This window comes from Denticeps clupeoides, chromosome 16 (assembly GCF_900700375.1).
Source record: "Denticeps clupeoides chromosome 16, fDenClu1.1, whole genome shotgun sequence".
Taxonomy (NCBI): Eukaryota; Metazoa; Chordata; class Actinopteri; order Clupeiformes; family Denticipitidae; genus Denticeps; species Denticeps clupeoides.
Genome location: NC_041722.1, coordinates 11021630 through 11036500, shown reverse-complemented (window position 1 = coordinate 11036500; position 14871 = coordinate 11021630). Strand labels below are relative to the sequence as shown.

The following is a 14871-nucleotide window of genomic DNA, read 5'->3' as shown; positions in this document are numbered from 1 at the left end:
GGAGCATGCTTTCTATTTCCCCCAGTAACAGAACAGAAATCAAACCCCAGCCTTGGTACCTACTTTAGAATGACACAGCCACTGCCTGAGGGTGGTGCTGTCCAAAACACCTGGATCCTGGTCCTCCTGCGAGGGGTGCTCTCAGTCACAGCAGGAGGACAGTTGGTCATGAACTGTGTGTCCTCTTCGTCAATGATCTAGACAAAAAAAAAAGGTAAAGCAAGGACATGCTCTGTATTCTCTGTATTCAATGTAACATAACCAGACAGACATAGAGCCACCATTTGATGCCATCATTAAAATACTAAGCATTTTGGATATCATCAGCTCTGTAAGGTTATAAAATCATCTGAAGTGCATGTTTGTCTCAAAAAAGTAAAAAATGGAAATTATTATTGAAGGATCTTAATTATATAGATTTCAGGGGTGCATTTAAGTAAAACAGAAACCTAGACCTTTCTGACTAGTTGGTTCTTTATAATTTAAATAATTCCATAATGCTTGGCTGAAATAAATGAAATAGCCCATTAATTGGTGTGAACAATACTTGGTTCTATGTAGGTTTGCAGACCACTCTGTACATCCCCATATCCTTTTCTTTATATGCCAATATTCCACACAGCATTGGGATTATAAGAACAAAGACACATAATACCACAGTCCAAAAAGAATATATATGGAAACAATACTTGTGAGTCTCGAAAACCCACAGTCAATCAGCAGCATGTTGAAATTGTTCTTCACTTTCAACATCCTCTTCAGCACTCGTTGTCTTCCATTGTCTCTGACAAAAAGATGAATTCAACTAAAAGCCAATTGCTGGCTCGAAGGGGCTGATAATTACAACCTCAATATAACATGCTGATGAATCCTTCCTGCAATTTTAATCTTCTTGTCTGCCCTAAAATCGGACACTCATGAAAGAGTTTGTCACTAAGAACTGCCTTAGTCAACCTGTTTAATTTCAAATCGAATCGTTCACAGCATTCTCCAGGTTGGTCCTTTGATTGCAATCTTTCTCAGAGAATGGGTAGATAAAATTTTTTATTCAAATAATAGCGATTGCTTGCTGCCATTGCTGATAGTTAAAACATTGTGTAGTTTTATTCATATATTTGTAGCCAAATGCTTTCCATTAAAATCATTGTTGTTTTTAATTGATTATTATTTGTCATTACAAATCTATGACATGATGCACTCTGATATCCAACTTGTCTGGTTTGGTGTGAATTGAAATAAAACTGTCAAAAGTAAACTGCACATCATCTGCAAATTATGATTGAATGTAAGCACCCTCCATGAAGGTCAAATATGGGTGATGTGTTCTCAGCTGGAAGCACTCTAGTTATGGGAAAGAGCACTGTGTGTGAGAGTGTGTGCCGGGTGAAAGTGAACATAGAAGAGGTGTCCCAGAAGAGATTGATTGGTCTGAAAAGCAATTGGGGTTCGGGGGGTGGGGTTGGGGTAATCTCACGATCTATCAGTTGATCCGTCTATCTATCTAGCCATAAGAAATCTGAAAACTTTTTAATTTTCTTTTGGATCAAAAATTTTGGAAATGTTGTGTGCACACAACATGACAGGTGAATTATAGCTCTGGGACAATGTTCTATTAAAGTCACACACATCCTTGACACACTGTGACATCACCACAGTAAACATGCAGAAACCTGACCTGTGTTCCTCTCCTGATACCATAAAACTGTCAGAGAAGAATTCCCTCTGCGATGGAAAATTATGGAGTGGCTCACACTGGAAGCATATTCTGATTTGTGTACTCCCCACAGCGCCTATTCAAAAGTACTAAAAGACTTTCACTTAAAGCTGGTCATGTGATCTGCGTTGGTGTAAATGCTGATCTCCAGGACGCTACGCGAGAATGCGGCCAATGCCAGCTGTGAAGAATGGCTGGTGTTCCTCCTCTACGACCTCTGACCTTCAGGCTGGCCTGACAAACTGTGAGTGAACCAGCTGCTCCAGCTGAACCAATAGTGGCCAATGTCAAACAGCCTGGACGGCACATGAGAACAGAGGAGAAAGTATTTGCATGTCACCGGCAGAGAGGGGCTTATATGCCAGTTCACCCAGTGGGCTTTTTTTTCCTCTGCACACTCACTCAAACTTGTGCACACAAACCGAACATATTACTGATGGAACTGGAGCACACACCACCAAGTGACAAGCCTTAAAGTGTATTTGACGAGTAGACGGGACAGCTGTTGACAAGAAGCACACTTCCATATTTCAAATCCATTTTACACCTTGAGCCCTCGATTCGGCGATAGGCGCCACGCCGGAGCCCCGCACGGCCACTTCAGCCCCAAGGGGAAGAGTGAGGGAGCGGCAGGTTCCGGCAGCATGTCATATGCCTTCTAAGTGGCTGTCACTTCAGGTGTCGACACAGAGCAAAATACCCTGGGAAAAGGACTAGCGACTGGGAAACGGGAAGGATTGAAATGACAGCCATTCTTGCCAACACATGGTCCCGGTGGGTGGCCAGACTGCCCTAATATCAAGACTCAGTGGACGGGAAGAGGAAACGAGGAGCGGATCCCCTCTGGAGCGATGATGGGTGGACACGGGAGGACCAATTTGAGGAGGTTTGTTGTTTCATGCCCTCGCTCCCCCCCTGCCAATGAGATGCACGGCGGGCCGGGCGCGGCCCTCATCAGCTCGGAGGCGCTCTCCCCACGGACCCTGGGAAATATTAATCTGAAACCGAGAGGGGACCAGAGCGCGTCTGCAGCTGCGAGGGGGAAAAAGAGGCTTCTGTCTGGCTCTGCTGAGATCGGGCAGCCACCTGCAGGCCGCCAAATCACGGGAGGCAAAGAAAATAAAATCTACTTAGACATCCTTGTTTCCCACATAATTGCATCCTTCCCCAAGCCGCCTGTACGGTTTGCTCCGATATCAACTTCTCCCCAAAATAATTTGCCCTTGGACTTTTACAGGAGTACTGCTGACACACCACGTTTGACGGCATGATACCTATTTTTTTATTCCTCTAGGCTTCTCAGCTCATGACATTTCCCAGAGTCTGCCATGCCGTCGCAAGCGAGACTCTCAGGAAGAGAAGATCAAGGCCGCTACTAAATAACAGCGGCATGAAATCAATTTCAGGAACAAATACAGGACGCATAGAGAGCTTGGTGAAGTGGCTGGGGTGACAGAAAAGGGAAAAAAAAGGAACGCTGCACCATAAAAAATCCACAGGTCATGTTTTTGGTTCCCTCAAGTGCTGTGTCTTCATTCAAGAAGCCCCTCTTGTGTATGAGAAGCAAGAAGAAATTAAAGCGGGGTCAAAGAACCCCACAAAGTTTTTATTTCCCTTTATAATACGGATCTGAGGAGCCTGACCCTTAACAGACATTACACTCCATGATGTACACCTGATATTAGCGCTAATAGCCTCTTCTCCTCACCCTTCAGACGGTGGCGCCATGATGGGGCGTAAATAACGCGGGCCGCAGCCCACCGCAGAGTCATTAGGGCTGTCACACGGCCAGCCTGGCTGCAGACGTGACAGCTCCACTGGGACGGCAGGGCTTTCCCTGACTAAGCCTGACCTGTTCTTCTCCCTCAGACTGTCCCAGAAGGCCAGTTCCCCAAAGCAGGATGTCATTAGTCAGGGTAAACACACCTAGAGCGCTGGTCACGTGTTCCCTCAATTAGATGGTAGACGTCCGGGCGATGGTGGAATCTGTCTGTTTCTGGCTGCATGCCCTGCTCCAGAGTGTGGAGCATTTCCATATTTTAATGTGAGGACAGCATGTGGTACTCACCTTTCATTCAAACCTTAAAAAAAAAAAATTACAAATGCTTCAGCTCGCTATGGCAGTGACCGGCTCAAACATCCCAACCACCCAGGGATAAAAATGAAAATCTCTTTTCACAGCTCAAAAAGACTGAGTTACACCAAGTTTTGAGGGGAAGGGGCATAAAGGGGCATTCTGAGCCCAAGGGCTGAAAACCAAATAATGTTGAAAGAGTGGAGAAGGTCGAGAACAGACCATCTGAGCCATTTTACTTTGTCAGCCATGCATTTCCACCTACCATTTTTTATATTCACTATACTATTGTACTGATAATTCTATTAATTTAGTACATCAGAAGTACATTCAGCGTGTTAACCTTATAATCATTTGACCCTTATATTCATTTAAATTCCCACACTTGTACACGCTGAATTCAACCCTGATTAAATATAAAACTGATTTGCACTGGGAATATATAAACACTTGCTGTTTTAGAATATTAATTTATTACTGTTAATGTATTAAATGTTTATAATAATCACCACTTTTAGATAAAAAGTGTACTATGAGGGTTACGTTTAGCTGGTTTGTTCGGATTTCAGGGGGAAAAAAAATGTACTTTGCAGGCTCACATTATTATCAAATGACTGTCCAAATCCCTCAACGTTTGTCCTGACCTGCTTTCAAACTCCACTCATCTAGCCGTACAGGCAGGGCGCAGAGCTGGAGGCATCTCTATTCGCCTTTGTGAAATGAGAACGCCCCCACCGGCCCCCCCACAGTCGGCCCAGTCGGAGCGGTAAGTGCATTGAGCCGGGCACTCAGCGCAATCTCGCTCCCTTCAGCGGGTCCGAGTACGCCTATGTGAAATGGCTCGCGTTGAGCGCGGCCATAAAGGAGGGAAGGGGGAGCTTCACTCCGAGCCCCTGCCTGTTAGCAGGTTTATTAATATGTTCAGGGGCGTGTGAAACGGAGCGGCCGTGGGCCCGTGCTCCGTAAATAGAGGCATTCCAGCAGACATGGTGACAGGTAATCAGAGCCAAACCTAACAGTGTATGTGTGCACTTTGTATTTTGTCCTCATAAAAAACAGACAAAATTATTAAATAGGAGACGTTATGAAACTGAGAATTATGTACTGAGATTCTGCACATATGTTTTGGTACCTACCAACACAGATATAATTGAACTCAGTTGGTCTGGCTGGCTGATTATGTCAGAATTTTTTCAAACTGTGACATCACATAGGGACTCGTTCCCTTTGGAGATAAGTCACTCTGAATTTTAATCATAGGCCGTCCCTGCTAGTATTAGATTTGGTCAAAATCTTATTTCGCCAATCCTCCCTGCCTCTGTGAACATGGCTCTTGCTCAATTCCACCTCCAGATGGTGAAGGAGAATAGTCAGGGACACCAGGGGCCGCCACCAACACCGATTCCCCATAATCCTATTCTTCACACTACAGTTACAGTTCGACGTTTCATTCATACGTCAGTTTGTTTTAAAATATTGCATCAGATGTATTCTGAAGGAATTCTCAAAACTTGCCGAATATAACGTGGACTAAATACGGATTCCGAATAGTTCTCACCCAGCCACATCCCGACCCTGGTTGCCGCTATTGGCTTGTAAACCGAAAGTGAGTTTGAGCGGTTGTCATTGTCACTCTAACGTGAGGGAAGTGTGGAAGTCTCCAGGGCGTTTCTTGCTGGTGAGTTTATGAGACGCACGAGAGGTTTATGACGCCATGAATGACCCCCACCACCCTGCCAAAAGTGGCTGGCCTGCAGTCGGAGTCGCAGCAGAGTTCGTCTTGCCTCGCGTCCGCCCGTCTTCTGGCTAGTCGGCACACTTCGCACGCTTCGTGTTCAGACGTGCTGTAGGTTAGTGTGTGTGCCTCCCCTCTGAGACAGCGCCAATGCATTTTTTTTTGGGGGGGGGGGGGGGGGGGGGGGGGGGGGGGCTGCGCTCACATAAGCACACCCCGCAAATGGGGGGGGGGTGGGGTGGGGTGAGCGGTGGCGGCAAGCCTGGCGGGGGGTGGGGTGAGGAGAGCCTCATTAACATACACTCGAACCGACCGCTTTGAACGGGGCTGCTTATGCAGGCTTGGGAAGAAGCCGCGATGCTCGGCGCTTGTGGCATTTCGGCCAAAAGTGTGTTGACGGGCAGGTGACCTTATTGGAATGACAAAATAAACGGATAAGGGACACGTTGCACATTTATTAACATGGGAGCTCGCATGTACGTGTCTGAATGTGCGACTCTGAGGCAGGGAGCGCCCCAGGCTCGGACGCGGGAGTACAAAACCCGTAGAGAGGGGCTGAGATTTATTGTTTTACATGAAGGATTTAGCCCCCGCACCCACGTCAGGTTTTCTTTTTCTTTTTTCACGTTGCATAAGATCTTGCGCAGCGAGGCAGCACCAGAAGCGGCGGCATATGGTGATCGTGCCTGAGCTTCACAAGGTGTGGCTCAGCATTGGGTTTAGCTGGTTTTTCTTGCAGCGCAATAAATCAAGAGTGTTTTAAACGCCCGTACATCGGCAGGAGATACCCGGGCGGAGAACGCATCAAGCAGCAAAGCCCATAAAAGAGCTCCGCCGAGTCCAAGAAAGTAGCCAGATTCCCAACGGCTATTAAATGAAGCCAAATGTCACTCTGTTCGTTCCAATCTCATACAAAGTATTGCCTTTAGGAGTGAAGACTGGTGCAGTTTAAGGTTTTACCTGGAAATTTCCAGCATAATCCTCATCTTTGTCACCATCTTTGCCCTCTTTCAGAGCAATGACGGTGAAGCCTCTGAAATAAGCTGGATGGGAGGCAATCAGGGTCACTGCAGAGGAAGAAGAAGAAGAGGAAAAGCGGACAGTGAAGTTGTTAGATATGCACAATGCGTCGCTGCACGGCATGTTTATGAAGCTGGGAGCCTGGGCTGAGACGAAGCCTAAACTTAAGCAGGCCCATGAAGCATAATGCTGTATGTACCCTGAAGACCTCACTTGTCCGAAGCATTTCGGAATCCAGTCAACTTCTCACATTTACACAGGCTGCCATGAAACGAATCATAAAATTGTAACAGAAATCATGTTTAATGTTATTATCAAAGATTATTATTAGAATAATGAGCCTAATTATCATTAGAAATGAACATACCTCATTGTATGATGTAGAAAATTGTCAAAAGTTGTAAAAGAATAGAAAAACATGAAGAAGTTCGAGTTACCCCTGTAGGTGCTGCTGGGTTGGTAATTCTCGGGGTCCCCCTCGACCCGGAGCCGGAACTCTTGGTAGCCCTCTCTCTTGGTGCCCTGAGCCCGTAAGATCCGACTGCAGTAGCCGTCCGACTTGGGCGCCCTCTCCGCGGGCTCCTCGGTGAAAGTGAACGCGTAGCACAGCGTGCCGGTGATGAGGCACCGCAGCAGGAGCGGCGCGCCCCGGTGCACGCCGGCGCCGGGCATCGTCACGAGTGCGAGGGACGGAACGGCGGAGGGCGGAATCCGACCGAAGGAGGGAAACTTGCGAGAGAAAGAGAGAAAGAGAGAGAGAGAGAGAGAGAGCCTGCGCTACGCCGGCGAGGCCATCGCGGGGACTGAACGGGGACCCGGTGCGCGGCGGTTCGCTTCTCGGAGAGGAGGCTGTCCCGCGGTCGCCGGGAGGGAGGCGGGTCTCGGGGAGAAGCGGTGCCAGCTTTTCTGTTTGTTTGGCGGCGAGGAGCAGATGCCCGGAGACTAATTAATAATTCATGCGAAACGTTTAGTCGCCACACAAAATAATCAAGTCGAAATGCTATTTTGGCGCAATCGATTTGCGCATGCTTCACTCCGTCCACGGAGAGTCGGAACAGAATGCATAAATAAACACAGCTCTGGAAAAAAGCCATATTTACTTATGCATTTATGTATTTTAACTTTTGGGAAGAAAAAAAATATTTTTTGGACTGTACAGCAGTGTAAAACCTGTAATACATATATTAGGTATTTAGTAATAATCCTCCTTCTTCTACTTATAAAATATTATATTCATTGAACCATGGTTAAAACAGGACAATTGTGACAACTTTAACATTTGGCTCAAAGTTTGGAAATTTTTTCAATTATGCATAGTTATGCATTACAGTTTACTATAGTAAATGTACATTTTACACCATCTATCTATCTATGTATCTATCTATCTATATAGATGTAAGTGGCCTAGCGGTGAAGGAAGTGGTTGTCGGTTCGAATCCCGATCCACCAAGGTGCCACCGAGCAAAGCACCGTCCCCACACACTGCTCCCCAGGGTGATGGTTAAAAGCAGAGGACACGATTCGTTGTCACCATGACAATCACTTCACTTTCACTTAAAATGAGATATGCATATATAAAAAGCCAATCTCAGTCATTTGTAGTGTTGATCTTTTCTTTCTGTCTTGATTATTGTTTGCCTGTACTGTACCTATATAATAAGGTTATCCAACAATTACGTGAGTATTTCTCTAGTGACGTGTATAAAGTCTTTTTGTGTTTGCTTGTTTAGTTTATTTATATGACAATGTGACATTGTCACAAGGCAAACAACATCCTATACATTCACACTGCATGCAAAAATGCAACAGCAACACTGACGGTTGCATAGGTATTTGGAACAAATAAATTAACAAGTCATAATGTGAACTAATTAACCCCATGTTCATAATATTACAGGAAGTTATAGATCATGTGAGCGTGTTGTGGAAGATGGCAAGATTGTTATCGATCCAGCGACTCCCTTAAATGAAATGTAGCTCTGCAGGCACGGCCTATAAATTATGTATATAGAGCAGATCACAACATAATGTTTATATGCGAATGTAAAGCCTCCCTCTCGCAGATGAGCGGAGTGGGGGAGTTTGGAATGTTTTCAGGCACAGACACTTTCTCTCCAACTTTCGAGGGCGCATATTTCAGATGCTGCGGTTTGGTTGAGGATGTGCTGATGGCTGAAGACGGACGCTTCTGAACTCCCACTCTGCCTTAGACGGCTGGGCAATAGACAAGAACAAATCGATAAATGCTGCAGCTTTGGAGTAATCTCAGAGGTAATCAAACTTTTTATTGCACTTTCATCTGACCCGTGGAGCAGCTGCTGCTTCCGTGCATGTATCTTAAACTCATCCCAAGTCTATTTTCGTCTTCAAATGAGCAGAATGCGAGAACAGAACGGTGGAGAGACTCGCCTACAGGCAGCGAAGGGATGTAAATGGGGGGAAGCCAGCAGGTGTCACAAGAGCCTCTTCAGAGGACTGCTGAACTCTTCACCGGCCCCCTGAAGTGGCCCGTCCTCTTCCTCACAAGACTGCAGCAGGGCAGTCCATGCAGTACTTTATACAGATCGCGTCATTGAGAGTCACTGAGAGACTACATTGGGCTCAACGAAATTATATTAAACAGACAGCAAGAAACAGAAATGCGACTATGAATGAATAAATTAAAATCAAACTGTTTCAGTGTTTCGTAAAAAAAAAAAAAAGTGAAGTGATTGTCACACGTGATACACAGCAGCACAGCACACGGTGCACACAGTGAAATTTGTCCTCTGCATTTATCCCATCACCCTGAGTGAGCAGTGGGCAGCCATGACAGGCGCCCGGGGAGCAGTGTGTGGGGACGGTGCTTTGCTCAGTGGCACCTCAGTGGTACCTTGGCGGGTCGGGATTCGAACCGGCAACCTTCTGATTACGGGGCCGCTTCCTTAACCGCTAGACAGATTGGTGTCCTTTCATGGGTAAATTACTTTTTGCCCAATAACTTTTTTTTTTTGAAGGCCCATGACTTGTGTAATTATTAATATTGGTCAAATAGAGCTTGTTGACTGGCCCACAGTACAGCTGAAGAGTGGGGAGTCATATCTACTACTGCTGCATCTTTAAGGAGTGTGAATAAGTCGGTGGTGTGGAATCGGATTCCTTGACACAAGGACAAGCTCGATTTCAAGTTGTTGACATGGATTCAAGTTAAAATGCATTTTTCATCAGGCTGATATCCCAAAGTCTAAATTCTTAGAATGCTTGCTGGGTAGTGGGTGCAGCAGATGCCAGAATCACATTTGCTGTCAACTAGAGTGCAAATGCATTCTCTCTTAAAAAGGTAGTAACGTTGTCATCATTTTATCAAGAAACGCTTTGTGTACAGTTGTGGCAAAAGTTATGAGAATTGGTATTCACAATGTTTGCTGCTTCAGTGATTTGAGATCTTTTTGTTGGTTGTTTTTGTGGTGTATTAAAGTATAATTACAAGCATTTAAAGATTTTTATTGACAATATCATCGTGTTTATGCAAGAGAGGTTTTAGTTTGTCCTTGATGTTTTTCTTGAAGAGAAGTGGCTTCTTTGCTGCCCTTCTTGACACCAGGCCATCCTCCTAAACACCTCACTGCACTGTGTGTGCAGATGCACTCACACCTGCCTGCTGCCATTCCTGAGCAAGCTCTGCCCTGGTGGAAACCCGATCCCGCAGCTGAATCCTTAGGAGACACTTTCTGGACTTTCTTGGGCGCCCTGAAGCCTTCTTCATGACACTTGAACATCTCTACTTGAGGTTTTTGGGTGCAATTTAGGTGCAATCTTAGTAGCAACATTATCTTTGCCTATGAAGCTCTTTTTATGGAACGAAATGATGACTACACATGTTTCCTTGCAGGTAGCCATGGTTAACAGAGGAAGAACAATGATTTCAAGCATCACCCTCCTTTTAAAGCATCCAGTCTGCTATTCTAACTCAATCACCATGACAGAATGATCTCCAGCCTCGTCAACACTCCCACTTGTGTTAATAGGAGGACCAGTGAAATGATCTCCGCAGGTCCTTTTGTGGCAGGGCTGAAATGCAGTGAAATTTATTTTCATGGCAAAGATCACATCTGATCACATTCTGATAATATTCTGGAGTATATGCAAATTGACTAATAAAAATGGAAGCAGCAAACTTTGTGAAAACAAGTATTTGTGTCATTCTCAAAACCTTTGGCCGTAATTGTAGTAGACAGTTAGTGAGGTGAAGCAGGACCTTAGTACTGCATAGAAAACCTCAAAAATGACATAAAACACTGAACTAAACTGGACTGCTACATAAGAGCTATAGAGAGCAACAAGAACTCGTCCAATAAGGCTTTCGTTGTCGGTGTAGGAAAAAAAGTTCAAGGGTCACAAAGGGTCAAAAACACCCACTGGCAAAGCTTCTGTTACCCCTTTCACACATCATTATTTTTCCATCTAAGTCATGCCTTTCCCACACCACATATCCTAGGGCTTTGATGCATGCTCCATAGTGCCCATAGCAGTTGTAGCATTTGTTTAGGAAGAAGAGGTCAAGCAACGGAATCAAATGAATCGTTTATTTGATCAGCACAGACATCAGAGAGAGATACCTGGACTGGTTACGGAACTGCAGTGTCCCCCCCACTGTGAAGTTGTTAGATATCATTTACATAATGTGTTTTGGAAATCTGAGGATCCGTTCTGCACTTCCTAGTGCACTTATCCAAAATGTGTGGGGCGTGTCGAGATTATTTAGTGGCAAAGAATTGAAAGGAGGTCAGGAGCAATTAAACAAACATAAAAGGCTACTTCATTCTTAAATTCTTGTCATAGGGTTTCACTGTTAGTGTGACTTGCATTTTTCGGTGACTTACGTAAATCTTGAGGACATACTCAATCTAACATTAGGGGAAAAAACCTTAATTAAATAAAATTTAATTAAACACTCTTGATTAATAAAAAAACCCAATAACTGCAATGAATGAAAGCTGAAACATTTCTTTCAAGAACAATTTGCTGTAATTTATGTGCCATTATACTACCTGTAATGTATAATTGCAACTCACTGCCATGCCAGCCACTTGTGTTTGGACTGCATTGTCGGTGAAATATATTTACCTGAAGAATACGCTGAAGGAGTCTCGGGCAAAGTGTGAATTAAGCCCATATTGTGTGAACTTAAAGTAAATGAGTAAGTCCTGTCCCATTATCATTACTGAGCATGTTCAGATACTTTGACAGCCTTTTTATGTCAGCTTTCAGAATATCAATAACCACGGGCTATTTTAGGATATCAATACCTGCATGTTGCAAAATGGCTGGTGAGTTTTTGTGATTGGTGCTGCTTCTTTTCTGAAGCGAATACATTCACAGCTAATAATTATTGAAAATCACTGGTGGTGTTTTGCTGCTTCCCAAAGAAATGTCTGAATACAAAAGTGTCGCAGTTTATTATGGCAAACTGTCTGATGTGGTCAAGACTGCGCGAAGCACAGATGAAGACAGAAAAAGAATCGTTTATTTTCAGTGTATCTCCTTTGAGATTCTACTGTCTGCGATGAAGCTCCCATTGTGTGCCGGGGAGTTGTAATTCCCTGCAATACTGTCCTTTTTTAGTTGAACTTCACTGTTCCAAAGCATGCATTATGTGCACTTTTATTTATTTAAGAAAAATAACACACTTGCATGCTCATGTGCATGAGCACACGGGCAAAGGACGGAAGCAAAAAGAAGTGTGCCTATTGGGATAGGCTTCAAATACACAATGATGCCTATAAACAGACTTTCATTAAAAATTAAAATAGCTGGAAATGAAGAAATAATGAAAATCATTTAGCAGCACCGCTGCATGTAAATGAACGCGCAAACTGCATCTCTCCAGAGCGGCTTAGCCTTTGAGTCAGACTAAATGTATGTATTTATTTTGAGACTCCTCCTTCCATGGCTGAAAGAGAAAGCACAGACCGGCATCACTGTTTGATGTAATGTGTTTTGATGTCCGTCCGCGCGGCTGCCTGCAAAATCTGCATTCAGCACGTATGTGGCCCTTCAGAAGCCATTACGGTGGCTGAGAGTCGATGGCCTGTGCCAGAAATCCCCAGGTAGTGAGGAGAGCTCAAGCATCACTCGCAGGGTTTTTCCTCCTCCATCCTAAAGGCCTGAGCCATATCCGAAAGGCTTTGAAACGAAAACCGTGCGCCCTGTCAGAAGTTATTGAACCTCTTTCTGCAGAAGCTTTACAGGTCAGCAAAAGTTTGCCATGGGGGACTTGGGAAACAATCATTGCATTTAAGTAGTGAAATTGAAACTATGTTAGGGCTGCTGAACACAGCCTCGCCTGACCTTATCAAGCCATCATGCTTCAAGGATAAGTCAAAAGTGACACTTTTCATTACCTTTAGAAAAACAACCCTTTGGATATGTTAGAAAAAATCAATGCAGAATTTGCAGCTTTCTGATCTACAAGAAACGTCCCACCAAATGTTGCGTATCCACAGCTGCAGCTGAAAAACTACTGCTGAGGGAAGAACACAGCCGGCGTGGATTAAAAATGGATGGAATAATATTGAAAACGATTAAAAATCGTTTTCAATATTACTGGGGAAACAGTATTTTTTGCAGGTCCTTCTTATTTGGAGACCGTTGACGGGATGCAGGCAACGTTACGGAGCGAATCGATAGCGGAAGCGCCACACATATCCTGGCTTGACAGCTGTAAGTGCTGTGTACCGTCGGAGCAGCATGGGATACAAGCTCGGCGCCGTGTTGATACAGACTTAGCGCTGCCTAGAGAGAGAGTCTGGCAGTCGGCAGGCAGAGACAGAGCGCAGCGTTGTGACTCGTCTCAGGTCTTTCAATATTTGACTTGAGGAAACTTTGGCTGATTCTTAATTAGACAGGTGATCAGCTGGAGCTCTCAGCCATCCTTAATTAGAACGCCCCCTCCAAGGGAAAATGAAGGACGTGCTGTCTTCATGATAGCATTCCAGATAGTGAGGAGCTTTGGGCTGCATCTGCATGGAAGTCTTGCAATGCAATGCATACATGATGGGAATAAATGAAAAACTAAATTGCAAGCGTGAAACATGGCCATGGTCTATATACACCTTAAAGGCTTAAACCGGTATTTACCAGCCAAAAATATGCAGACGCAACCTTATTCAATCCAGATCCATGATAAAGATTTGCATTTTTATTTGTCTGGCCCATAATGCATTGACTGTTTACGATAAGTGCATTGTAAATCTGGCCTAGTATGTCTTTCGTGAATGAGATGGCTTTACTTTAATGGTTTTTAACATGCAAAAATAGAACACATGCACATTGACCGCTCATAGATTTGATTTAAAAGCTCTGTGCACTGTGTTTCTTTAATACAGACATAAAGAATTGTGTCATAAAATGAGCTGGCTGTTTTGGGGAAACCAGATGGTGGTGTTGGCGGTAGGTTAGCAAGTCTGTACACCACAGATGTTCCTTGTCTGGGGTCTTATCTGACCATCTTGGAAAGAATTAGGAACAAATTCATGCCCCAAGTTGTGTCTCTTCGTTCATGGAACAGTTTGCGCCTGAGGCAAGTGATAAGGTCACCCAAGACAACCCCAGGGAAGGTCTGAACTAATCGCAGACAGGCCTGGTCTAGACAAGTTGCATTTTGTAAATTATGGATGCCAACCTGTCACATATTCTGTTATTCAGAGCTATAACCACACTCTTAATCTTTTGAAATATGAGAGTCCATTAAGCAGTTTAATCTCTACCACCCTTTCTCTTTAACTGTATCCATGGTGTTCAAATGGTCTAACAGCATTTGGATCCTTTGCTTACCCTTTATTACTTGAATGTTTAGTCACAGAAACTTTCTACAAATATAAAAAATTCAGGAAGAGTTGCTTCTTCATCTTTATGTACCATTCCACCACCGAATAAAAAAAACATAAGTAAATGTACCCCAATTGCAGAACTCTAGCATGTCACCTCAGCACGTTTTTCACATGAATGGCTCTCCAGCTGCTGTTCAAAATCTTCAAAAAAATTAAATTCAGTCTGTTTACCATTCCGAGGTTCTAATGCAATTGGGGTGAAGAGCTGCAAACATTATGTCATCATCCTGAGTCAATATTCCATCTGTATATAAGAAACCTTATGGAAAAATGAGTGTGGATGGCAGCTAGGACTGCAGAAATGAAGTTTGGACTGCGATGACTATCCTAGAACATTCATCGAGAACATTAACAAGCACTCAAACAAAAACCTTTTAGCATGCACTTTGTTGTGGGTCATTCATTACATAATTATTACAGCAATACACGCTATCAGCTCATAGATTAATTCCTGAAG

At 44.2% G+C, this 14871-nt stretch overlaps 1 protein-coding gene across 1 annotated transcript in view; it reads right to left on the bottom strand.

Annotated features, from left to right (window-relative positions):
• The window catches only part of spon1a (spondin 1a), a 68384-nt gene extending 60899 nt beyond the window's left edge, over positions 1-7485 (bottom strand). The window contains exons 1-3 of the mRNA XM_028955907.1: positions 6981-7485; positions 6484-6590; positions 64-197 (exon numbers count right to left, since the gene is read on the bottom strand). Coding sequence (XP_028811740.1) covers positions 64-197; positions 6484-6590; positions 6981-7215 — 476 coding nt within the window. The 5' untranslated portion in view covers positions 7216-7485. The remainder of the gene's footprint in view (positions 1-63; positions 198-6483; positions 6591-6980) is intronic.
• Positions 7486-14871: the final 7386 nt, after the last annotated feature.